The 27,661-nt window shown below is 47.3% G+C and overlaps 1 protein-coding gene across 4 annotated transcripts in view; it reads left to right on the top strand.

The window, feature by feature from the left end:
* Positions 1-27,661, top strand: part of LOC126992873 (glutamate receptor 4-like) — a 100,680-nt gene that overhangs the window by 46,569 nt on the left and 26,450 nt on the right. For all 4 annotated transcript variants that reach the window (XM_050851709.1, XM_050851712.1, XM_050851719.1 and 1 more), the window contains 4 exons: positions 214-323; positions 925-1,139; positions 1,267-1,422; positions 13,093-13,196. In XM_050851709.1, the coding sequence (XP_050707666.1) occupies positions 214-323; positions 925-1,139; positions 1,267-1,422; positions 13,093-13,196 (585 nt within the window). The remainder of the gene's footprint in view (positions 1-213; positions 324-924; positions 1,140-1,266; positions 1,423-13,092; positions 13,197-27,661) is intronic.

The following is a 27,661-nucleotide window of genomic DNA, read 5'->3' on the forward strand; positions in this document are numbered from 1 at the left end:
CACACACACACACACACAAACAAGCTAATTGGAGGAATCCCTGAATCTGAATAATGCAAAAAAAATTCTACACATAACGAGAAAATTATTAACTCATAGAATTTACTGCCATTACCCATTTAGCACTGAAACTAACCTGTATAAGAAACATCGGCACACGCTCAGGGCATGACCTTTGAGCGTAACTGCCCGATCTGGAACATCTTTTGACAGGGACGAACGAGCCGGTAACGATGAAGGACGGAGGCCAGCAGAGCAAGGCAGTGTAGGAGTGACGCTGTACAGGAGCATCCAGTGGGTCCTGTGCTGCCTCGTCACACAATGTAAGGCATGATCCCGTCTTAATATACAAATGGTGAAAAGTATAAAACGTACAAATAAGTACTGCCATCATCAGCCAGTATTAGCTGCAGGCAAAGGTCGCTCCCAACGTTTGTCATTCCTGAGGTTAATGTAACTCCACCCTATTATGGTAAAGGTTTTAATTTTACTTCAGTTTCGACCTGTTTGACAAAGAAAAATTGATCATAGGATATATGCTTTTAAGTAACGCATGTATTGTTATATCACAGACGTTGAAACAAATTATACACTATACATCAAAAGAATTACCCGCCGTAGCCCTTAAGTCTTACGGACAAAAAAAAAAATATCATTGAAAACTTTTCAGTTCCTCTTCAATTTTCAGATTAAGATAAAAAAGGGTCATTTGAACGGTAGAACAAACGAAATATGTTCCGTGCACGCGTCAACATGCTGTGTGTGCTCGCATGACAAGGCTGGCATGTGTTCAGTTGAGGAATAAAGTCACCCCCTAGAAGGGTAGTTCCAACGTAATGCTCGAGCCCCTAAACTTGGCCTAACTGAATCATATGATGTTTGTTGACTTTTACGCGAATACACGGTTGACCTCGCACCTGACAGCGGCGGCGTGGGAGCCGCGAAAGGTGCCAGTGCGGCTGATTGGCGTGTTCTGGCTGCTGGCATCCCTCATCGTGGGCAGTGTGTACCGCTCTAACCTGAAGGCCATGCTCATCCTGCCCCGCACGGTGTTACCCTTCAACAGCATCAGTGAACTGGCCAAAACCGACATCCCAGTGTTCGTTATCAAAGGAAGCCTACTTGACCATGCCATGAAGGTGTGTGTGTGTGTGTAGGAAGGGGCGCATATGTAGTTGTTGTTTTGTTGTTGTTGTGTGTGTAGCAGGGGGCGCATACGTAGAGAGGGTTTAGTGCTCTACTAGCCACCCCCCATTCTTCCTGCAGGCTGCCCCGCCACAGTCTCCGCTGGGCCGTGTGAGTGACCAGGCCCTTTCGTCTAGCGACCTCGTGTATATGACTAATGCCGTTATCCAAGGAAAGATGGCCGCCTTCGGCTCCCGCGGTGGCCTCTCGCAATCCGTGGTCAGCATCTCCTCCAGGGTGAGTAGCACACATGAGCAGCAATTAGCAGCCCACTATAGGACAGAGTCCTATTCCAATGTCTTCGACCTCTGTCTGATTGTAGTATTTTCCTACTACCTACTAACTGCTCCAGCAAAGGGTCTTTTGTCTGTTTCATTTCATCTGTCCACCAACAAAGCGAGAATTTTAATAGATGTGGCGCCTGCGCATTTCGTTCGTAAATACGGGAAAATCAACTGTTGTGATATTCGTTCAAGCTATTTCTGCTTCACAAGCAGCCCACTCGCATATTTTCCAAGTTTTGTTAGTGATTTTAATCCGAGCGCCTCACTCCTCCCTGATTCAGCGGCGTGTTTAACATTAACATGTTCTCCCTTAAAAACGTTGCTTCCGAGGAAAACTGATCGAATGTTTTAAAATACTTAATGGATTCACGAATGTGGACAAATCAAAATTGTTTATAATCGATGACACTTTGCGAACGAGAAATAATGGCACAAAACTTAAATGTAGGCAAGTAAACTCAGACCACCAAAATTTTTCTTCATCAACGTTGTAGTGCGAGAATGGAATAAGTTCCTACCTTCAATGGTCCAGTGTAACACGATTGACTCCTTTAAAAACAAGCTAGACCGACACTTCCTTCAACTTCAAGGAAAGATGGCGCCACATAAAAAACACTTGCCTGCGCCATGACGGGCTGGGGCCGACTACAATTCAGGCCCCTCAAGAAGTCTTCCGGCGCTTAAAGCTGACACGTAAAAAAAAACTATTAATAACGAGCTGAAATGCACAGTTTTGGAGCCATCTGATTAATGTAGAATCACTTAGGGTTATGGACAGACCACCTAGTCTGGACCATGGGGTCTGTGTGGTGTGATTTTCAATGTAAAAACCTCTCTCTCTCTCTCTCTCTCTCTCTCTCTCTGGTGTGTGTGTGTGTGTGTGTGTGTGTGTGTGTGTGTGTGTGTACGTACGACTTTGAATTGAATTTTTATGGGTATGGGCTTTGCATACATCATTTTATTCCTAATCGGGTTTTGTTTAAGTCTTTGCTATCACATGTTTTCGATACACTATACTACTCGTGAGCACTTGTAATTCATTAACCTTCTGCCTTCCCTGTCTTTAAAACTATTCAGCATAACTTTTAAACCTTCAACCGTATTTGCATTAACCGAACAACTCCTAAATTCATCTCATTCATCCATGGGAAGCGAGAAAGGGAGGGAGGAAGGGTGAGATGAGGGGATGAGGAGGGAGAAAAGTAGTATAAAAGTTTCTAACTCTCGGGAAATAAAAAGACAATTTCGCAAACATTTTTATCAGGTCAAGAAAATACACTATTGTCATATATGGACAAAATATGTTAGTGCACCTTCGCATTATTCTGATTTAGTAGCGTAAATCAGGCGTAAAGAAAAACATTGAAAAAAAAAAGCCCGCTACTTACTGCTCCTGAATAGAGGTCAAAGGAGTGGCCAAAAAGAGAGGTCAATTTCGGGAGGAGAGGTGTCCTGATACCCTCCTCTTGAAAGGGTTCAAGTCGTAGGCAGGAGGAAATACAAATGAAGGAAGATTGTTCCAGAGTTTACCAGCGTGAGGGATGAAAGAGTGAAAATGCTGGTTGACTCTTGCATAAGGGGTTTCGACAGTATAGGGATGAGCATGAGTAGAAAGTCGTGTGCAGCGGGGCCGCGGGAGGGGGGGAGGCATGCAGTTAGCAAGTTCAGAAGAGCAGTCAGCATGAAAATATCGATAGAAGATAGAAAGAGAGGCAATATGACGGCGGAATTTAAGAGGTAGAAGACTATCAGTATGAGGAGGAGAGCTGATGAGACGAAGAGCCTTTGACTCCACTCTGTCAAGGAGAGCTGTGTGAGTGGAAACCCCCACACACATGAGATGCATACTCCATACGAGGGCGGACAAGGCCCCTGTAAATGGATAGCAACTGTGCGGGGGAGAAGAACTGGCGGAGACGGTACAGAACTCCCAGCCTCGAGGAAGCTGATTTAGTAAGAGATATGAAGTTTCCAGGTGAAATTTTGAATTAAGGATAGACCGAGGATGTTTAGTGTTGAAGAAGGTGATAGCTGAGTGTTGTCAAAGAATAGGGGATAGTTGTTTGGAAGATTGTGTCGAGTGGATAGGTGGAGAAACTGTGTTTTTGAGGCGTTGAAGAACACCAGGTTCCTCTTGCCCCAATCGGAAATAATAGTAAGGTCTGAGGCTAAGCGTTCTGTTGCCTCCAGCCTTGAATCGTTAAGTTCCTGTAGGGTGGGTCTTCTATTAAAAGAAGTTGAGTAATGCAGAGTGGAGTCATCGGCGTAAGAATGGATAGGAGAATTCGTTTTGGAAAGAAGATCATCAATGAACAACAAAAAGAGAGTGGGAGATAGGACAGAACCCTGTGTGACACCACTGTTAATAGGTTTAGGGGAAGAACAGTGACCGTCTACCACAATAGAAATAGAACGGTCAGAAAGGAAACTGGAGATAAAGGTACAGAGAGAAGGATAGAAACCGTAGGAGGCTAGTTTGGAAAGCAAAGATTTGTACCAGACCCTATCAAAAGCTTTTGATATGTCCATCGCAATAGCAAAATTTTCACCGAAACGGCTAAGAGAGGATGACCAAGAGTCAGTTAGGAAGACAAGGAGATCACCAGTAGAACGCCCCTTGCGGAACCCATACTGGCTATCAGATAGAAGGTCAGAAGTGGAAAGGTGCTTTTGAATCTTCCGGTTAAGGATTGATTCAAAAGCTTTAGATAGACAAGAAAGTAAAGCTACAGGACGTTAGTTTGAGTGATTGGAACGGTCACCCTTCTTAGGCACAGGCTGTATGAAGGCATACTTCCAGCAGGAAGGAAAGGTAGATGTTGACAGGCAGAGGCGAAAGAGTTTGACCAGGCAGGGTGACAGCATGGAGGCACACACACAGTTTTTAAGGACAATAGGAGGCACTCCATCAGGTCCATAAGCCTTCTGAGGATTGAGGCCAGAGAGGGAATAGAAAACATCATTTTGAAGAATCTTTATAACAGGCATAAAAGAGTCAGAGGGGGATGAGTAGAAGGAATATGCCCAGAATCGTCCAGAGTGGAGTTTTTAGAAAAATTTTGAGAGAAGAGTTCAGCCTAAGAGATAGATGAGACGGCAGTGTTGCCGTCAAGACTGAGGAGTGGAGGGAAAGATGAAGAAGTGAAGTTGGAGGAGATGTTTTTGGCTAGATGCCAGAAGTCACGGAAAGAGTTAGAGAAAGCAAGGTTTTGGCATTTTCTATTGATGAAAGAGTTTTTTGTTAGTCGGAGAATAGATTTGGCACGATTCCGGGCAGAAATGTAAAGGTCATGGTTAGCATTAGTTCGAAGGCTCTGGTACCTTTTGTGAGCTGCCTCTCTATCTTTGACAGCACGAGAACAAGCGTGATTAAACCTAGGCTTTTTAGCGTCAAGAGTAGAGAAAGTACGTGGATTGTATGCCTCCATTCCAGAGACAATCACCTCTGTGATGCGCTGAATGTTGGGCCTGTCTCCAAGACAGTCTGGCATACGTGTAGGGTGCTAGACCAACTGCTCTAGATCGTTGAGAATAGCAAAGTTGTAGGCTTGTTCACCAGGCTGGTCAGCGAAAGATGATGAAAGCCAAAGCTGGTGGTGAACATTGAAATCTCCTAGAATGGAGATTTCAGCGAAGGGAGAGTGGGTCAAGATGTGCTCCACTTTATAGTTCAAGTAGTCAAAGAATTTTACATAGTTAGTGGAGTTAGGTGAAAGATAAACAACACAGATGTATTTAGTAATAGAATGACAATGAAGTCTTAGTCAGATGATGGAAAATTCTGAAGAATCAAGATTGTGGGCACGAGAGCAAGTGACGTCGTTGCGCACGTAGGCGCAACATCCAGCTTTGAATTGAAATTTAGGATAGAGATAGTAGGAGGGAACAGAGTAGAGATTGCTGTAAGTAGCCTCAGAAACCTGTGTTTCGGTGAGGAAGAGAAGGTGAGGTTTAGAGGAAGAGAGATGGTGTTCCACAGAATAAAAATTAGAACGAAGACCGCGAATGTTGCAGAAATTGAGAAGAAAGAGGTTCGAGGAGTTATCAAGACACCTCTCGGGTCGGCAGCCAGAAGGGGAGTCCTCCTTGGGGGAATTTGTGGTCCCCCCCATAGGCGGGGACTCCGAGGCATGGTGAAGGTGCGCCATTTTTAAATTTGAATTTTGGGAAAAGGTGTGTATGTTGTGTGAATAGTGTGGTGTGGAAAGAGAGAGGATCTGTCTTTAGAGAGCATGCTGAACTACTCTCCGGTGTTGGTGAGACAATAAGGAAACGGTTAGTGAGGACAAGGAAAGGGTCTTTGGAGGGCTTCAGCTACCTTATCACTTCCCATATGTACCTCACCGGGAGTGGCCTGCGCCCGTTCGGTAGGTGTCTTCCTACCTACTCCAGCCATATATATATATATATATATATATATATATATATATATATATATATATATATATATATATATATATATATATATATATATTTTTTTTTTTTTTTTATTTATTTTTTTTTTTTACAGCAAAGGAGACAGCTCAAGGGCACAAAAAAGTAAACATTAATAAAAAAAAGCCCGCTACTCGCTGCTCCTAAAAAGAATCCAAAGAGGTGGCCGAAAGATAAGTCAGTTACGGGAGGAGAGGTGTCCTGATACCCTCCTCTTGAAAGAGTTCAAGTCGTAGGCAGGAGGAAATACAGATGAAGGAAGATTGTTCCAGAGTTTACCAGCGTGAGGGATGAAAGAGTGAAGATGCTGGTTAACTCTTGCATAAGGGGTTTGGACAGTATAGGGATGAGCATGAGTAGAAAGTCGAGTGCAGCGGGCCAGGAGGGGGGCATGCAGTTAGCAAGTTCAGAAGAGCAGTCAGCGTGGAAATATCGATAGAAGATAGAAAGAGAGGCAACATTGCGGCGGAATTTAAGAGGTAGAAGACTATCAGTATGAGGAGGAGAGCTGATGAGACGAAGAGCCTTTGCCTCCACTCTGTCCAGAAGAGCTGTGTGAGTGGAGCCCCCCCACACATGATATGCATACTCCATACGAGGGCGGACAAGGCCCCTGTATATGGACAGCAACTGTGCAGGGGAGAAGAACTGGCGGAGACGGTACAGAACGCCCAGCCTCGAGGAAGCTGATTTAGTAAGAGATGAGATATGAAGTTTCCAGTTGAGATTTTGAGTTAAGGATAGACCGAGGATGTTTAGTGTTGAGGAAGGTGATAGCTGGGTGTTGTCAAAGAATAGGGGATAGTTGTTTGGAAGATTGTGTCGAGTGGATAGGTGGAGAAACTGTGTTTTGAGGCGTTGAAGGACACCAGGTTCTTCTTGCCCCAATCGGAAATAATAGTAAGGTCTGAGGCTAAGCGTTCTGCAGCCTCCAGCCTTGAGTCGTTAAGTTCCTGAAGGGTGGGTCTTCTATTAAAGAAGTTGAATAATGCAGAGTGGAATCATCGGCGTAGGAATGGATAGGACAGTTCGTTTTGGAAAGAAGATCATCAATGAACAACACAAAAGAGTGGGAGATAGGACAGAACCCTGTGGGACACCACTGTTAATAGATTTAGGGAAGAACAGTGACCGTCTACCACGGCAGAAATAGAACGGTCAGAAAGGAAACTGGAGATAAAGGTACAGAGAGAAGGATAGAAACCGTAGGAGGGTAGTTTAGAAAGCAAGATTTGTGCCAGACCCTATCAAAAGCTTTTGATATGTCCAGCAATAGCAAAATATATATATATATATATATATATATATATATATATATATATATATATATATATATATATATATATATATATATATATATATATATATATATATATATATATATATATATATTGTAAATTTTATTGCAAATTATGTTTTTAACTACCAATAAAGGATTAGCGGATTAAAAAAAAATGGTTAGCGGACTATTGCGGACTTCATGAGTGGACTAAGAAAATGTATTAGTGTTAGCATTAGCAGATTTGTGATAGCGGACCGGCGAAGCCGGAAAGTTTGCGGATTAGAGATTACCGGAATGCCCAACAAAGTTAGCGGAATTGCGAATTGGACTTACAGAAAATTAGCGGGTGCCCACCTCTGATATATATATATATATATATATATATATATATATATATATATATATATATATATATATATATATATATATATATATATAAGAACATAAGAACATAAGAACGCAGGAGTCTGCAAGAGGCCGGTAGGCCTGTACGAGGCAGCTCCTTTGACCCTAAGCTCCCGTGTATCTAACCCCACCTAATATCGCTGTCCATGAATTTATCTAGTCTATTTTTGAATGTGACAATTGTATTGGCACTCACCACATGACTGCTAAGCCTATTCCACTCATCCACCACCCTATTAGTAAACCAATTTTGGCCTATGTCCCTGTTGAATCTGAATTTATCCAGTTTAAACCCGTTACTTCGTGTCCTACCCGGTTCTCTTACCAACAAAGCCTTATGAATGTCTCCCTTATTAAAGCCCTTCATCCATTTATAAACCTCGATCATGTCTCCACGCACCCTTCGCCTTTCTAGAGAATGCAAGTTTAACTGTTTGAGTCTTTCCTCGTATGGCAAGTTTCTCAACCCCTGAATCATCTTAGTCATCCTCCTCTGCACCGATTCTAACATTTTGATATCCATTCTATAGTAGGGTGACCAGAACTGAACCGCATAGTCAAGATGAGGTCTAACTAATGCTAAATATAGTTTGAGGAAGACTACGGGCTTCTGTTGCTTACGCTCCTTGAAAAAAATCCCAGTCACCTATTAGCTCGATTTCTAGCTTGAATGCATTGTGCCCTTGGACGGAGATCAGAGCTCACTAAGACCCCTAAATACCTCTCGCACCCAGACCTACTTATGAGAGTGTCATTTAAGCAATAGTTATGTGAGGGGTTGTTCCTACCTACACTCAGAATACTGCACTTCCCTACATTGAACTCCATCTGCCATTTATCCGCCCAGTCATATAATCTGTTGAGTTCACCTTGGAGAATACTAGCGTCCTGATCCGACTCAATTACTCTACCGATCTTGGTATCATCTGCAAATTTACTAACATCACTACTAATTCCTGTGTCTAAGTCATTGATATAAATAATAAACAAAAGTGGACCTAATACCGAACCTTGTGGGACCCCACTCGTAACACATCCCCAGTCAGATCTTTTACCATTGATTTGCACTCTTTGCTTCCTATTGCTAAGCCACGCCTTGACCCAGTTCAAAACTTTACCCTCTACTCCGTGAGCCTGTAATTTAAGCAACAGTCGTTGGTGAGGAACTTTGTCAAACGCTTTACTAAAATCAAGATAGATTACATCATAATTTTCATCTCTGTCAACCGCCTCAAATACTTTATTGTAGAAGGACAAGAGATTGGTGAGGCATGACCTACCTTTTGTGAACGCATGCTGCGAGTCGTGAATTAAGCTATGTTTCTAAATGCTCCCGAATGTTCCTGGCTATTATGGACTCCAGCATCTTCCCTATAACCGATGTTAAGCTAATTGGGCGATAGTTTGAAGCAACTGACCTGTCCCCTTTTTAAAAATCAGCGTCACATTAGCTACTTTCCATAGGCTCGGCACATAGCCAGTATTTACCGACATCTTAAAGATGTCGGTTAGTAAGTGGTCTCTGATTATATCACCTAGCTCCTTTAATACCCTCGGAAATATCCCGTCAGGACCTGGCGACTTGTTCTTCTTAAGCTTATCTATCTCATCCTGAACTACTTGCCTGGTAATGATTATATCCCTCAATTTATCGCCATCCCCGCCCTCGTACACCTGAACTCTTTCCGGTATAGTCGTTCGATCCTCCTGTGTGAATACTGAAAGGAAGTAGTCGTTCAACAATGTGCTCATATTTTCGTAATTTTCTACTAGCTCCCCTGTGTTTGATTTCAGCGGTCCAATTTTCTCCCGTGTTTTTGTTCTATACATCTGAAAGAAGCCCTTAGGATTACTTTTCGCCTCATTTGCTACTTTGATCTCATAGTTCTTTTTGCTATCCTGGTGTTTTTCTTAACTAATCTAGATAGTTCGACGTACCGGCCCCTGAGATGTGTTTCCCATTCTTTATTTTCTGATAAATTCCTTCTTTAACCCAATCTCGTGTTTTAGTCCACGAGTCATCCACTTAGGATCATTGTTTTCTTTTCTAAGTGTTCGCTGTGGTATATGCTGTTCTTGCCCCTCTACTATTACTCTAACTAAATTATTGTAAGACATTTCTACCTGGTTCTCCTGGCTCTCCAATCCGCAGTTCTGGCCCTCATGAATCCCTAAATTATCCCAGTTTACCCTTCAAGATGTCTTCGAAGCCCCTCGTAGTTTGCTTTTCTAAAATCTGGCACTAACACTGGGTTTGGATCGCGGGTTACCGCCCAGTCTAACCTAAAACGAACCGTTCTGTGATCACTATTTCCTAACTCTCCGCCCACCTCCAACTCACGTAGCAAGTTCCCATTATTGGTTAGGACTAAGTCTAATATGTTATCTCCTCTGGTAGGCTCAGTAACTACCTGCTTAAGGAAATTATCTTGTATAACTTCAAGAAAGTCCTCGGCTTCCAGGTCACCCACTAGATCTTCCCAGTCTATATTCCTATAATTAAAGTCCCCCATTACGCAGACATTTCTACTCATACTCGCCCTGCCATTCTCCTGTAGTAATATACTCGTGTCCTGCCTGTTAAGGTTGGGTGGCCTGTATATAACTCCCAGAGTTAGTTTTTCTTTCCCTTTGTAAACGTCCACCCAAACTGATTCTGAATCCATGTTAGTTTTGACTGAGTTGTTAACTAAACATTTAAGTGAGTCTTTAACATATAGCAACTCCACCTCCCTTTCTGCCCTTCTGTCTTTGTGAAACATCTGATAACCCGTTATTTCAAATTCTGACCTAAAATTTCTATTAGCAAAGTCTATCCATGTCTCAGTGATCGCTATTATGTCAAAATTTTCTGAACAAGCTTCACCCCTTAGTAAGTCTATCTTGTTTCTGAGGCTCCTGCTGTTAGTATAGAAGATTCCTAGCCCGTCCTCTGTTACTCCTCTAGAATTACTTCTAAGCTGCCTGGTTATATTATGAGCTAGATGTCCCCTCCCATTACTCCTCCCATTGCTCCCATCCTCCCCCTCGCCTATACTAAAAAATCCCTCAGGGTACCAAGTGCTCGCTCAAGGGAGTCTGAGAGAGCCTCAACACCCTTGAACGTCAAGTGTATCCCGTCACGGGCGTAGAGGGCGTCGTTGCCAAAGAAGTGGTCCCAATTGTCGACGAACAGCCACCCATTGCGCTCGCAGTGCTCAGCAAGTCTGCTGTTCACTGCTATCGCCCTGGACAGCCATCCATCGCCAACGCCCCTCCTTGGCAGGACGCCACACACTACTGGTGACCCACCAGCGTCACGTATCCTGCCTAACAATTCTCTAAAACGCCTGAAAAGGTCCTCGCTTGGCACACGAGAAACGTCGTTTCCGCCACAGCTGAGAAAGACAATGGGGTTCGATCCCTCGCTTGCCATACACGCCTCAATCCTGTCTGATATATGGCCCACCCCTGCCCCTGGGAAACAGTACCTCGTACTGTTCTTATCCATGGAGCAAAATTACATGTCAACATAACGAACCTGACTATCACCAACAACAAGAACCCGACGGTCGGAAGGGGGCCAGGAGGGTGGGTGAAGGGGGAGGGAGAGGAAGGAGGGAGGGACCTGCTGTGAAGAACGAGGAGAAATTGTGGAAGAGGTGGAAGGTGGAAAGGGGGAGGAGGAAGAGGAAGAAGGAGAAAGGGAGGGTGAGGTGGTGGAGGGAGGAATGGACGAGGAGAGGGAGGAGGAAGAGGGGAAAGGGAAGGTAAGGGACAGGTGTTGGAGGGAGGGACGAGCGAGGAGGCGGAGGACAAGGAGGAGAAAGAGGGAGAGGAGGAGGAGGAGGGGAGTGGACGGGAAGAGGGGAGAGGGGGGACGGAAGAGGAAGGCGAGGAATTTGAGGCGGAGGATGAGGAGGGGGAGGGGGAGGAGGAGGAGGAAGAGGAGGAGGAGGAGGAGGTGAAAGGGAGAGTGAGGTGGGGAGGGAGGGACGGACGAGGAGAGGGAGGAGGAAGAGGGGAATGGAAGGTAAGGGACAGGTGTGGGAGGGAGGGACGAGCGAAGAGGCGGAGGACAAGGAGGAGGAAGAGGGAGAGGAGGAGGAGGAGGAGGTGGGCGGGAGAGGGGAGAGGGGACGGAAGAGGAAGGCGAGGAGGAGGAGGAGGAGGAGGAGGAGGAGGAGGAAGAGGAGGAAGAAGAGGAGAAGGAGGGGGGGGAAGCGGGGAGATCGGAGATGGTCGAGGAGGAGGAGGAGGAGGATGGGAGGGGCTGCTGTGTGGTTGAAGACAATACTAGAGGGGAGGAGGACGAGGACGCAGAGGAAGAGGAGGGGGAGGAGGACGAGGAAGAAGAGGAAGAGGAAGGGGAGGAGGAGGAGGCGGGGCTTGTTGCTGCTGCACTAACCAGTAAGTGTACCTGGGCGGCGAGAGTCGTAACCCTATTCTCTAACTCTATGATCCTCTGATCATCCTTCTGAGTCTTAACGCAGAACCTACAAACGTCCTTGGAAAGAAAGTACTGCTTGGCCATGCGAAGGCCACACCCAGAACAACGCTTGAGGGACGTCATGGTGAAGATATGGGCGAGGCAAGACGGAAACAATTAGGCGCGTTAAGACGATAACAAAGTACGCAGCTGCGGTGAGGTCGTCAGGTCAAAATGTGTATCTAGGAAAACAAACCACAGCTGGTGTGAGGTCGCAGTCAGGTCAATTCCCGGGGAAAAGGGTGTGTCTCGGGTAAAAAGGCGCGGTCTACCCACCAAGACAAAACATAGGCCAATATTAATATACTGAGAAATCACTTATGTAAAGAAGATAATAACTGTGTTCACTAGGTTTGCGCGGAAAGTGGATTATCTAGTGTTTTTGTGTGGACTTAGAAATTAACTTAGCTTGGCGCGCCTGATTCACGTAGTCCTATTATCACAGCACAGTAAAGTATCCTAATAATAGAAGGAGAAGAAAGCACAAAAGCAATATAAAAAACACAAAAGCAATATAAAACCGTGTAGCACTGGGTTGGCGTGAAAGAATGTTGAATTTAGTGTAGATGTGGGAAGCTTAATACACTTGTCCTAGGAGTAACTGTGGATCACTATCTAACTAAGTAAATACTAAATCAGAACACTTAGCGGTCTGTAGTAGAAGGCAGGGTAATCCTCCTGGTTTTGTAGTCCTCCAGTACAGCAGCAGTTACACAGAAGCACAGAACGCCTCACACCGCGAAAGCAGAGGAAAACAGAGGAAAGAGCGAGTTGGCACCACACAGCCGCGGGGCAAAGTCACGTGTGACCCCAAGGAAGGGCGCGCGTTGACTATATATATATATATATATATATATATATATATATATATATATATATATATATATATATATATATATATATATATATATATATATATATATATATATATGTGTGTGTGTAAATAAATAAAAGTGTGAGTATACGTACTTATTTAATTGTTTATTTATCAACTACCCTTGCTTTCTAGCGTGCCTGCTCTCTCCCCTTGCCAGATGGGTTTCTGCTCGCTGTACATCGCCACGGAGGGTATCCTGTTCACGAGCATCAGCCTGGGCTTCCCTAAGGGCTCGCCGCTCATCCCCAAAGTGGACAGCGTGTGAGTCAGCGCCAGCAGCCTTAAAAGCCACGATATACTTTTAGCTTGGCCTTGATGGGGTAGATGCACGGAGTTTGTTCGTCCATGTAGTTTTTATCCAGTTCAAAGGTCCACTGCAGTCGTGCTTCCCTTGTTATTTCTAATCACTGTTTTCATACACTTGCTACCTCCACTCCAGGAACCCTCCCGCTGCGGAAAGCTTTCTCTTGAAGAGTGTCATAATGCTCACCGACTGTAAGGAAACATTGAGTGCTCGTTATTTAATCCCATCACTTATCATATCCATAGCTGGGCGTTATCGCGATAAATTATCGCGATACTTTATCACTGATAAAAAAAATCGGGTTATCGGCCATCCGCTACTTATATATATATATATATATATATATATATATATATATATATATATATTTATATATATATATATATATATATATATATATATATATATCGGTATCTTCGTTACTTTTGTAACCAAACTAGCGATAATCGCTACTTTTTTTCCGCCTCTCAGAAAAGAAAAAAAGTTGTCTCCTCCCTACTGCGCACGCGTGGCCCGGGCGCCCGGTGTTGTATGAAAAAACTTCGGGATATGAAATATCTTCAGTGAAGAGATTTCATACTTAGATCATCAGCCTTAAAATACTTGCTTATTTTTTTATGTTAGATTCAAAAATCACTATATGAAAGAGAAAAATCATTTAACTTTGCCCAAAAAAATGATTATTCACGGCCTCAAATTTGTCATCCCGTTGTAAAGAGCGCAAACAGAGACCAGCGGCTTGTGCTATCCACAAAGTTATATATAACTCTGTGGTGCTATCGCGTGGCGGAATCTCAGCTGGGTCTGGTGTGACGGAGTGAGTGCCACTGTTCTAGTTCCCAGTGCTTCAGTGCTTCTTTACTGAAGTGACTGTTAAAGTGTTAATGGTGATAAGTAAGAATAACTGAATCAGTAGTGATGGGCCAGTTCACGTGAGACCAGTGTTTGTAAACAAAAGCGCCAGCCTTTGACGGTTGGGACGCCAAAAAACACAACACCGGTTCAGGCGTTACCGTCCATATGTACGTGTCAACGTGTGGTTTTCAGGTTTTGTTAGTTTTCTAAAATACAGATAATGAAAATTTGAAATCATCTTTTTTATTTGAAATATAAATATAGTATCGTTTTCGCCTATCGTACTTCTTGCTAGCTAGTATCGGAATTGTGGAGTTATATCGGGTATCGGTTATCGCCGATATTTGTCTCCAGTTAACGAATATCTGTTATCACCGATAAGATTTTCCGGTAATTATTGAAAATCACTCCGCACCTCCAAAATATGATATTGTAATCTTGTAACCTCACCCAGGCGCCCAAAAACCCCGTCAGCGTCCCCAGGAGACTCACCGCTCCTTGTGGCTGGCGTCCAACGTCTGGATGGGCTACTCACGTTACTTCCGGGTCCTTGGTCCCCTGAGGTGCGACTCCCAGGCGTGTGTGCCACCCTGTGTTCCCTCCGAGAGCGACAGCGTGCGTGAAATCCAGCCTCTGGCTACCAGTGCACTTTACTGTGGAGAAAGCAAACCCCTTCCACTTCGGCGGGCTCAGAGAAACACAATCCGCCGGTTTAACGTGGTTTATTTCCTTTGTCACAGTTCCCACACTGTTCCACCGGGGTCCGGCCACTTGTTGACCGTCGAAACCCTCTACTAAAGTCCACAAACCCAAACACCGCCAATGCCAGGCACTTTCTCCAAGGGGGTCCGTGCACCGCCACGCTACGAGCCTCAGGTCCCGACCGAGGTTCGAATCCAACTGCCTGCCGGCGTCCCCCAAGGCCCTCGTGCGCGCCCCAATCACAGGCCTTCCCGCTCGGTGACGTCACTTCCTGGCGGGAACCTCAGGCAGCCGTAACATCACCCCCTCCTGTGAAAAGATGGAGCGTCCTCGCTCCCCAAAAAAAGAAAACACACATCCCGCCCAAATAAAGTAAACTCAACTAAACATGTGCTCAGTCACAAACAAAGTCATCCATCCAACCGGGGAGACGCCGCTCCCTCCTGGGCCTCCTTACCTCCGGCCCAAGATTACCTCCAGGGGACACACCTCCTCGCCCGCGTCCTCCTCCAACACCATGGGCTCCGGTTCCCTCGGGTCCAGGTCCTCCTCATCCTCCGTCACCAGGGGCTCCTCGACCCCCAGCCCCAGGTCCGCTTCCTCCTCCTCCTCGCTGCCCGCCAGCGAAGCTTCCTCCTCCCAGGAGAAGTCCCCGGGACCGTGGTACCGCCAGAGCCGGTCCGCGTGCACCACCATGGCACGCCTGTAAGGCCCCTGGCGTATGCGGAATGTGACGTCAGAAAGGACCCGTTCCACGTCGTAGGGCCCCTCCCAGGGACTCTGGAGCTTGGGAGACAACCCTTTCTTCCTCCGAGGGTTGTGCAACCACACTTTGTCCCCCTCCTTGAAAGGTGGTGACTTGGCCCGCCGATCGTACCGGTCTTTCATCGTCTCGCCCGACACCTTCAGGTTAGCCCTCACCTGATGGTGTACTTGCTGGAGACGGTCCTGGAGGGCGATAGCGTAGGGGGTGACTGTAGTGGGCATCTCCTCGTCCGGCGGCCTGCCATTCACCAGATCCACTGGCAGCCGGAACTCCCGTCCACACATCAGCCGCGCGGGCGTGTACCCAGTCACCTCGTGTTCGGCCGAGCGGTAAGCCATCAGTACCAGGGGGATTTTCAAGTCCCAATCCTCCTGTCCCTCCTGGCAATACTTTGCCAACTCCTGACCTAGGGTGCGGTTGTAGCGTTCCACCATGCCATCTGACTGAGGCCGTAGGGGTGTGGTACGAGTCTTTTTAATGCCCAGCAAGCTACAGCACTCCCGGAACACGGCCGACTCAAACTCCCTCCCTTGGTCGGAGTGCAACTCGTGCGGCACACCAAACCGGGCAAAGAACTCGTCCACCAACACCCCCGCCACTGTGCCCGCCTCATGGTTCGGGAGAGGGAACGCTTCCGGCCACTTAGTAAAATAGTCCATGGCCACGCACACAAAGCGATTCCCCCGAACTGTCTTAGGGAATGGGCCCACAATGTCCACTGCTACCCTCTCCATGGGTGCCCCTACCTGGTACACCTGTAAGGGAGCCACAGTCCTTCTCCCGGGGCCCATCTTGGCACAACACACGTCACAACTCCTGCACCACTCAGTCGCGTCCTTTCGCATGCCTACCCAGTACACACGCTGCTTTAACCTCCCGAGGGTCTTACGCACACCGAAGTGGCCGCTCGCACTACCACCGTGAGCCTCGCGCACCAGTTCCTTTCTCATTTTCCCAGGAACTATTGTCTGCCAGAAGGCCACACCGCCGCCACTTGTCTCCCACCGCCTCTGCAGCACCCCATCACTCAGGCGTAGCACTGCCCACTGTTGCCACAACGCCTTAGCTGCAGGGCTCAACGGTGCAACACTTTCCCAAGGCGGTTTTTCCTCGCCTTCTTCCCACATTGTCACTATGGGCCCAATGTCCGCGTCCTCCCGCTGGGCCTGTCCGAGGTCCTCTCTCCAACTAGTGTCACTGGCAACCGCGGCAGCCTTCACGCTCACAGGCTCCCCCTCCCGGCGGCTGCAATGCGCACAGTCACTTTCGCAGGGCCGGCGACTTAAACTGTCCGCATTACCGTGCAGTTTCCCCGGCCGGTACTCAATGTGGTAGTCGTGCTGTTCAAGCTTGCCAATCCACCTGGCCAGCTGACCCTCCGGGTTCCTGAGGTTCTTTAACCACCTCAGCGCAGCATGGTCCGTCCTGACCTTGAACTTGGCCCCGTACAAGTACGGATGGAAGTGATCTAGAGCCTGAATCACTGCCAACAACTCCTTACGTGTGACGCAATAGTTCCTCTCTGGCGCAGAGAACTTCCGGCTGAAGTAGGAGACAACCCATTCCTGCCCATCCTTTTCCTGGGACAGAACTGCTCCCACGCCCTCAGCACTAGCGTCGCAGTCCAGAATGTACACCTTTGTGGGGTCAGGGTACGGTAACACAGGGGCATTAGCAAGGGCCTCCTTCAACTCCTCAAAAGCCCGTTGACAGTCCTCGCTCCAGTGAAAGCAGGCCCCTTTCCGAGTCAAGTGGTGGAGTGGCGCTGCGGTCTGAGCAAACCCCTTCACGAACCGCCGGTAGTACGTGCACAGTCCGATAAACCCACGAACTTCAGTCACACTACGCGGCACCGGCCACTCCTTTTGCTGACTCAACTTTACCCGGGTCTGTTTTCACCCCCTCACTAGTCACTATGTGCCCCAGGAATGACACTTTCTTCCGGAAAAGACAGCACTTCTTAGGACTCAGTTTCACATTAGCCGCCCTGAGCCTGTCCAGCACTGTTTTTAACCTTTCCAGAGCCAGCTTGAACGAGTCCCCGTACACTAGTACATCGTCCAAGTACACCAGGGCGCTTTTCCAGAGCAACCCTTCCAGCACACGCTCCATCAAACGCTCAAACGTTGCCGGGGCATTCACTAATCCAAAACTCATTACCTTGAACTGGTACAGTCCTTGCCCAGACGAGAAGACCGTCTTCTCTCTGTCCTCCTCCGCTACCTCAACCTGGTGGTAGCCGGACTTCAGATCCAAGGTCGAGAACCACTGAGCCCCCGTGAGCGCATCCAGCGTGTCGTCCACCCTCGGGAGAGGGTAAGAGTCCTTTGTCGTCACCGCGTTAAGGCCCCGATAGTCCACGCAACACATGGTGGACCCATCCTTCTTCTTAACGAGGACGACAGCGGCACTCCATGGGCTGCACGACTTTTCAATAACCCCTTGTGCGAGCAGCTCCTCCACGGCTTTTTCCACCTCCAGCCGTCGTGCAGGCGCAATCCTCCGGGGCGGCAACTTGACAGGGCGACTGTCTCCTGTGTGGATGTGGTGTTTTACCAGACTGGTCCGGCCTAGGTCATGGTCTCCCTTCGAGAACACATCCGCATACTGAGTCAGCACTTTTCCCACCTCGTCCACCTGTTCTCCGGACAGGCATACCGAGCTCCTCTGCAATAGATCCTGCAGATGAGGTGGAACCCCAGTGCTACTCTCCTGCGTGCCCTCGACCAGACCTACCGGGTCCATAGTCGTCTGTACACCTTCGCACCCGTCCGGAAGTAGACTCTCCTTCTCCTTCCCTAGTCGGCAGCGGTGGCTGGCTTCGGGGGGTGACGCAGCATGGGCTCGGTGAGTCTCGACAGAGACAGCACACTCCACTGCGCCTCCGCCGCCTTCCCTTAGCGGCACCACGTTGCCTCCGACCGCCATGGTCATATCCCCGAAATCCAGCACCGCCCTGCTCCGCTGGAGATAGTCTAGTCCCAGCAAGTTCTCCCCGACGTCAGCCACGAAGACAGGAAGACACTCCTCCGTGCCGCCCACAGTAACCCTAGCATCCACTGGCCCCCTGAGCTGTGTGCAGTGTCCCGTAATCCCACACAGCTGCTGCCTGGCCACCGGGGGCTGTCCGGTTGCCAGCATGCCGTCCTGCACGAACGTGCGCTCGGCGCCCGAGTCCACCGTCAGGTAGCAAGAATTCCCATCCACTTGCCCACCCACCTGAACGGTCCGGGCGCCCTCAGCGCGGCAACTTAGGCGGATTGGGGCTTCTTCTCCTCCGACTGGCGCTTGCCCCCCTCCGCCAGCCCGTCCCGGTTTCCCGCGGCCTCCTTACAGTCTGTGGCGGGGACCAGGGTACACTCTGAAGTCCGGTGACCCTTGCCACAGTTGTAACAGCAGGGCTTGTACTGAGTCGGCCCCGCTCCCGTGCCGCCAGCCTTTCTGCTGCTCTTGCTCCCCGGGCAGTACTTCCTGGAGTGTCCCTGCTGCCCGCACGAGAAACAGTTCCCCTTGAACTCACCTGGGGGTGGTGAAGGACTGGAGGACGACTTCCCCACGCTCCCCTTCTTCGCCTTCACCTTGTAAGGGCTATGGTTCCCGCTGGGTTTCTCCCTTGTTGTCCTGAGAAACGACTCCAGCTCCAAGCCCCTGGCCAAAGCCTCCTGAAGGTCCTTGGGGTGTGCCTGCTGCACATAAATCCTCAGTTGTTGATTATCGATAGCGTCAACAAACTGATCCCCCAGGAGGATGGTGATCAGCTCCTCACCTGCCTCTGGGTACGCACGGCGCACCAGCACCTCCAAGTCTTGCGCCAAGCGTGTCAGGGTTTGCCCCGGGCCTCTTGTCCGAAACCTGGTCCTGAACACCTCAGACTGGTGCTGATGCCCGTACCTCCGCTCCAGAGCATCTGTCACCTCGCTGTAGGAGCTCCGTTGGGCGGCCGGTAGCTGGTTCAGAACCTCGAGCGCCGCTCCCTTGAGCGCGCACACCAGCTGCAGGGCCATTTCCTCCCGACTCCACTGACGGGCGCTCTCCAGGAGTTCGAATTGTGTCTTATATGCCTCCCAAGAGACACTCCCATCGAACTCCTGTGGCCGGCGCCTCGTCCCGTCCCGGAGCCGCCGTGTTGTGGAGCTGCTGCACGAGTGGCCGGACTTTACCGAGCCTGGCGGGGAAGAAGGAGGCGATAACATGTTAGCCGGAGTGCCCAGAGGTTGAAACACGGGTGCCGCGGGCGAGAGTCTTGCCGGAACCAGGGGACGAAACCTGCTCCCGTCATCACTAATGTCACTTCCCCCCTCATCCCCACTGCGCTGCTCGTGTACCCTGAGCGGCATGTTTCCCTGAGGGGCGACAAAGCCTTGGCTAGCACCCATAGCCTCGTCAACATACTTCCTTAACTCACTGGCAACCCCTTCCACTTCAGCCTTAACCTCGGCCTTAGTAAACACCTCCTCAAGCACCTCTTCCTCCACCTCCTTTTTAACACGGTTACACTCCTCCGCTAGGTGTGCCCTGAGCTCTTTAAATACCCGCTCGGCACTCCCCGCCACCTCCTCCCGTACACTTGCCAGGCTTTCAGTCACTTCCTTCCTCATGCCCGTCACAGCCTCCACCTGGGCACTGAGGGCGGCCAGCAGGTCCTCCAGGGTAACTTCCTTCCCTGCCATGACTTAGAACACACCACACACAGTCCGTAACAGTCCTAAGCCCGCCCGCTGGGAGGTAAACAACAGCTGATCCTCTTCCCGCTTTTCCGGTCAGCTGACTCCCCCATGCGGCGTCCACGCCATGGAGGTATTATGGGAGGAGCCGCCATGACGTCACGAACGCGAAGCCAACGCGCTATTGGTCCGCTGTCTCCCCACCCCCCTTAGACTCAAAACATATATCAGCTGATCCAGTGGACGCATTGAAAGTGCATACAATCCCTGCCTTTTCTGAGTGTAGGTAGGAACAACCCCTCACATAACTATTGCTTAATGACACTTTCATAAGCAGGTCTGGGTGCGAGAGGGATTTAGGGGTCTGAGTGAGCTCCTGATCTCCGTCCAAGGGCACAATGCATTCATGCTAGAAATCGAGCAAATAGGGTACTGGGATTTATTTGAAGGAGCCAATAGAAGGAGCAATAGAAGCGCCGAAGTCTTCCTCAAACTATATTTAGTATTAGTTAGACCTCATCTTGACTATGTGGTTCAGTTCTGGTCACCTGGATATCAAAATGTTAGAATCGGTGCAGAGGAGGATGACGAAGATGATTCAGGGGTTGAGAAACTTGCCATACGAGGAAAGACTCAAACAGTTAAACTTGCATTCTCTAGAAAGGCGAAGGTGCGTGGAGACATGATCGAGGTTTATAAATGGATGAAGGGCTTTAATAAGGTGATAATTATAAGGTTTTGTTGGTAAGAGAACCGGGTAGGACACGAAGTAATGGGTTTAAACTGGATAAATTCAGATTCAACAGGGACATAGGCAAAAATTGGTTTACTAACAGAGTGGTTGGTGGATGAGTGGAACAGGTTTGCAGTCACGTGCTGATGCCAATACAATTGTCACATTAATAAATAGATTAGATAAATTCATGGACAGCGATATTAGGTGGGGCTAGATACACGGGAGCTTAGATTCAAAGGAGCTGCCTTGTACAGGCCTACCGACCTCTTGCAGACTCCTACGTTCTTATGTTCATATGTTCATATGGCTGCACGAAAAGGGAACGTAGTGGTTCTACATCATTTCACAGGTGAGTTGAGAACTGTATAATCAGATAGGGCTACATATGATAGAAATCTGCAGTTCTGTTGTACACTGACATTGAGATTACCAGGCGGCTGCCAGGGTACCTGTCCTCGACCCGGGCTGAGCTGTATGCCATACTTGAGGCTCGCCACACTGTAGCAGCTTTCCGCAAAGATGTATACTTGTTTGTTGATAGCCAGGCTGCTTTACATGAACCTGTGTTCTCCTCCCCTACAGACTGTGATCTTGTGACTAAGTGCCTGACTGCCCTCCGTACCCTTGAGGCCGCAGGTGCCACGGTCCACTTCACCTGGGTGCCCTTCCATCCAGCACAATGAAAAGGCAGACTGCCTTGCTCGACGTGCCCTTCAGGATGACACAGTGGACCCTGACACTGACTATACGCTTAGCTATGTTAAGAATATAATTAGGGATTATTTCCATAATAACATTGCTACCCAACTCAGACACTGCTGTGACAATGGTAGCACCAGCAGCCTCCATTATGCAAGTGTCTCCCACCACTGTTTACCCCTATGGGCGACACAGTGCACCTCAGGATGTGGTAGCAATGCGTCTTAGGCTAGGCTATAGGTACTACTGGGAGGTTATTAACTCCCCTGTGTCTGCTGCACGCTGTGTGCCAGGACGAGGGACACACACTGCAACACTGTCATGGAATGCCGGGGCCCTTTCATTGTTTTTTTTTTAAGCCACGGGACTGCCTTGACCTTAAATGTCGTTAATAATAGATCTACATTAAATATATAGGAAAATTTTATGTACTTTTCATAACTCAAGCCATCAATTCTTTTTTTAATTTTTCGTCTAGATGCAAAAACAAGTGGTAAATTCCCTTAGTTCCGCCCAGGAGATCGCAATGTTTTGGGTCTATCTGCCGATTGTAAGCTCCGCCCACAGACTCTGTAAGCTCCGCCCACTGGCTTCACTCGCCTGTATGGGGACGGCGCGGGAGGGCGCCTCCTGTTATAATACCTCCATGGTCCACGCAGCAAGACCGGACAAGAAAATGGCGACGCGTGCACACAGGGCGTAACCCTCCCACACGCTGCCCGTCGCTCTCACACTGTCCCAACACTCCCCGTAGCACCACACGCAACTCCAGCGGCACCCTCAGACAGACCAACAATTACCCCACACCTGACACCACTGTAACCTTCCTGTAACCTCACCCAGGCGCCCAAAAACCCCGTCAGCGTCCCCAGGAGACTCACCGCTCCTTGTGGCTGGCGTCCAACGTCTGGATGGGCTACTCACGTTACTTCCGGGTCCTTGGTCCCCTGAGGTGCGACTCCCAGGCGTGTGTGCCACCCTGTGTTCCCTCCGAGAGCGACAGCGTGCGTGAAATCCAGCCTCTGGCTACCAGTGCACTTTACTGTGGAGAAAGCAAACCCCTTCCACTTCGGCGGGCTCAGAGAAACACAATCCGCCGGTTTAACGTGGTTTATTTCCTTTGTCACAGTTCCCACACTGTTCCATCGGGGTCCGGCCACTTATTGACCGTCGAAACCCTCTACTAAAGTCCACAAACCCAAACACCGCCAATGCCAGGCACTTTCTCCAAGGGGGTCCGTGCACCGCCACGCTACGAGCCTCAGGTCCCGACCGAGTAGGGGTGGGCAGGTACCGGTACCAGTACCGGTACTAACGGTACCAGCTAAACGGTACGGTACCGGTACCAGATTGCTCGGTACCGGTACCAGTTGCTCGGATTTATTTATTGGATTTATTGATAATTCTTCATGTCCGATTTTTTTTTTAGGTTGCTAATAAATATTGTTATTGTTATTAGACTATGATCGAGTACATCCATAATAACTATACATGCTATTTTTTTATCGAAAAAATAAATATTCACTTTATTCAGAGAGAGAGAGAGAGATCACCACTTAGTAAGTGGATATCTCGGTGATATGGGTAGTGGGTACTCGATCATAGTCTAATAACAATAACAATATATATTAGCGTTTTCAAAAGACTCGTGGGACTCACTAACTTTTAACCCAAGACTTAGTTTTCTTTTTTCTTGCCACTGTTAAATTCTTATGACTCTTTAACTTTTAGAGAGAGAGAGAGAGAGAGAGAGAGAGAGAGAGAGAGAGAGAGAGAGAGAGAGAGAGAGATCATATTTATCCAATAAAGCATTAAAGAAAAAAGTTTGAATCCCGTGGCGAGAGTTTCTGGCTATAAATAATTGCATGATGAATTATATAATATGATTAAATATTTGAGGTGTAGCAGAGAGAGAGAGAGAGAGAGAGAGAGAGAGAGAGATCACCACTTAGTGAGTGGATATCTCGGTGATATGGGTAGTGGGTACTCGATCATAGCCTAATAACAATAACAATATTTATTAGCAACCTAAAAAAGAAAAAGAATCGGACATGAAAAATTATCCAGTAACTCCAATAAATAAATAAAATAATGGAAACGGGAGCTGTGATGGAAACGGAAAGCAGGACAAAATGGTGGGAACTTGGGGAGACGGTCAGCGGGGCAGTGACTCAGCGTCTACACACAGGGCACATACCACATGGAGGCGGGCGAGCACCGAGCGTCACTAAGATCCTAACGGCAATGCGCAGTGCCGAGTGATCATTAAGCTTCCCGGAACCCAAGTGATCATGATGCTTCGCGGTACCAGTACCGATAGCAGTTATCGATACCAGTACCGGCGAGTGATCATTAAGCTTCCCGGAACCCAAGTGATCATGATGCTTCGCGGTATCAGTACCGATAGCAGTTATCGATACCAGTACCGGTACCTGGTATCGATAACTGCTATCGGTACTGGTACCGCGAAGCATGATACTCGCGGTACCAGTACCGATAGCAGTTATCGATACCCTGGTATCGATAACTGCTATCGGTACTGGTACCGCGAAGCATCATGATCACTTGGGTTCCGGGAAGCTTAATGATCACTCGGTGCTCGCCCGCCTCCATGCGGCATGGGCCCTAGTGTGTAGACGCTGAGTCACTGCCCCGCTGACCGTCTCCCCAAGTTCCCACCATTTTGTCCTGCTTTCCGTTTCCATCACAGCTCCCGTTTCCATTATTTGATTTATTTATTGGAGTTACTGGATAATTCTTCATGTCCGATTCTTTTTCTTTTTTAGGTTGCTAATAAATATTTTTATTGTTATTAGACTATGATCGAGTACATCCATAATAACTATACATGCTATTTTTTTTTCGAAAAAATAAATATTCACTTCATTCAGAGAGAGAGAGAGAGAGAGAGAGAGAGAGAGAGAGAGATTTACATGGATTTACATAGAAAATTAGACCACACAGACCCCATGGTACAGACTAGGTGATCTGTCCTTAAACCTAAGTGATTTTACATTAATCAGAAGGCTCCTAAACGTTGCATTTCTACTCTTGTTGATATTAAGTTGAAGGAAGAGAGAGGGTTTTCTTTACAGGAAATTTGTTTGGGAATTTCATCAGAAGTCATTAAGAAAAAAAAAACTCCTTTGGGTACCGGTACCGGTACCGGTACTAACGGTACTTGAGTTTTCGGTACCGGTACTACCGGTACTCAAATTAACGGTACTTGCCCATCCCTACGACCGAGGTTCGAATCCAACTGCTAGGGGTGGGCAGGTACCGGTACCAGTACCGGTACTAACGGTACCAGCTAAACGGTACGGTACCGGTACCAGATTGCTCGGTACCGGTACCAGTTGCTCGGATTTATTTATTGGATTTATTGATAATTCTTCATGTCCGATTTTGTTTTTAGGTTGCTAATAAATATTGTTATTGTTATTAGACTATGATCGAGTACATCCATAATAACTATACATGCTATTTTTTTATCGAAAAAATAAATATTCACTTCATTCAGAGAGAGAGAGAGATCACCACTTAGTAAGTGGATATCTCGGTGATATGGGTAGTGGGTACTCGATCATAGTCTAATAACAATAACAATATATATTAGCGTTTTCTAAAGACTCGTGGGACTCACTAACTTTTAACCCAAGACTTCGTTTTGTTTTTACTTGCCACTGTTAAATTCGTATGACTCGTTAACTTTTAGAGAGAGAGAGAGAGAGAGAGAGAGAGAGAGAGAGAGAGAGAGAGAGAGAGATCATATTTATCCAATAAAGCATTAACGAAAAAAGTTTAAATCCCTTGGCGAGAGTTTCTGGCTATAAAGAATTGCATGATGAATTATATAAGATGATTAAATATTGGAGGTGTAGCAGGCGAGAGAGAGAGAGAGAGAGAGAGAGAGAGAGAGAGAGAGAGAGAGAGAGAGAGATCACCACTTAGTGAGTGGATATCTCGGTGATATGGGTAGTGGGGACTCGATCATAGTCTAATAACAATAACAATATTTATTAGCAACCTAAAAAAGAAAAAGAATCGGACATGAAAAATTATCCAGTAACTCCAATAAATAAATAAAATAATGGAAACGGGAGCTGTGATGGAAACGGAAAGCAGGACAAAATGGTGGGAACTTGGGGAGACGGTCAGCGGGGCAGTGACTCAGCGTCTACACACAGGGCTCATACCACATGGAGGCGGGCGAGCACCGAGCGTCACTAAGATCCTAACGGCAATGCGCAGTGCCGAGTGATCATTAAGCTTCCCGGAACCCAAGTGATCATGATGCTTCGCGGTACCAGTACCGATAGCAGTTATCGATACCAGTACCGGCGAGTGATCATTAAGCTTCCCGGAACCCAAGTGATCATGATGCTTCGCGGTACCAGTACCGATAGCAGTTATCGATACCAGTACCGGTACCTGGTATCGATAACTGCTATCGGTACTGGTACCGCGAAGCATCATGATCACATGATGCTTCGCGGTACCAGTACCGATAGCAGTTATCGATACCCTGGTATCGATAACTGCTATCGGTACTGGTACCGCGAAGCATCATGATCACATGGGTTCCGGGAAGCTTAATGATGACTCGGTGCTCGCCCGCCTCCATGCGGCATGGGCCCTAGTGTGTAGACGCTGAGTCACTGCCCCGCTGACCGTCTCCCCAAGTTCCCACCATTTTGTCCTGCTTTCCGTTTCCATCACAGCTCCCGTTTCCATTATTTGATTTATTTATTGGAGTTACTGGATAATTCTTCATGTCCGATTCTTTTTCTTTTTTAGGTTGCTAATAAATATTTTTATTGTTATTAGACTATGATCGAGTACATCCATAATAACTATACATGCTATTTTTTTTTTTCGAAAAAATAAATATTCACTTCATTCAGAGAGAGAGAGAGAGAGAGAGAGAGAGAGAGAGATTTACATGGATTTACATAGAAAATTAGACCACACAGACCCCATGGTACAGACTAGGTGATCTGTCCTTAAACCTAAGTGATTTTACATTAATCAGAAGGCTCCTAAACGTTGCATTTCTACTCTTGTTGATATTAAGTTGAAGGAAGAGAGAGGGTTTTCTTTACAGGAAATTTGTTTGGGAATTTCATCAGAAGTCATTAAGAAAAAAAAAACTCCTTTGGGTACCGGTACCGGTACCGGTACTAACGGTACTTGAGTTTTCGGTACCGGTACTACCGGTACTCAAATTAACGGTACTTGCCCATCCCTACGACCGAGGGTCGAATCCAACTGCTCGGGGTGGGTACCGGTACCAGTACCGGTACTACCGGTACCAGCTAAACGGTACGGTACCGGTACCAGATTGCTCGGTACCGGTACCAGTTGCTCGGATTTATTTATTGGATTTATTGATAATTCTTCATGTCCGATTTTTTTTTTAGGTTGCTAATAAATATTGTTATTGTTATTAGACTATGATCGAGTACATCCATAATGACTATACATGCTATTTTTTATCGAAAAGATAAATATTCACTTCATTCAGAGAGAGAGAGATCACCACTTAGTAAGTGGATATCTCGGTGATATGGGTAGTGGGTACTCGATCATAGTCTAATAACAATAACAATATATATTAGCGTTTTCTAAAGACTCGTGGGACTCACTAACTTTTAACCCAAGATTTCGTTTTGTTTTACTTGCCACTGTTAAATTCGTATGACTCGTTAACTTTTAGAGAGAGAGAGAGAGAGAGAGAGAGAGAGAGAGAGAGAGAGAGAGAGAGAGAGAGAGAGAGAGATCACCACAGAGTGAGTGGATATCTCGGTGAGATAGGTACTCGATCAAAGTCTAAAAACAATAACAATAATTATTAGCAACCTAAAAGAAAAAGAATCGGACATGAAAAATTATCCAGTAACTCAATAAATAAATAAAATAATGGAAACAGGAGCTGTGATGGAAACGGAAAGCAGGACAAAATGGTGGAACTTGGGAGACGGTCAGCGGGGCAGTGACTCA

This window comes from Eriocheir sinensis, chromosome 7 (assembly GCF_024679095.1).
Source record: "Eriocheir sinensis breed Jianghai 21 chromosome 7, ASM2467909v1, whole genome shotgun sequence".
Taxonomy (NCBI): domain Eukaryota; kingdom Metazoa; phylum Arthropoda; class Malacostraca; order Decapoda; family Varunidae; genus Eriocheir; species Eriocheir sinensis.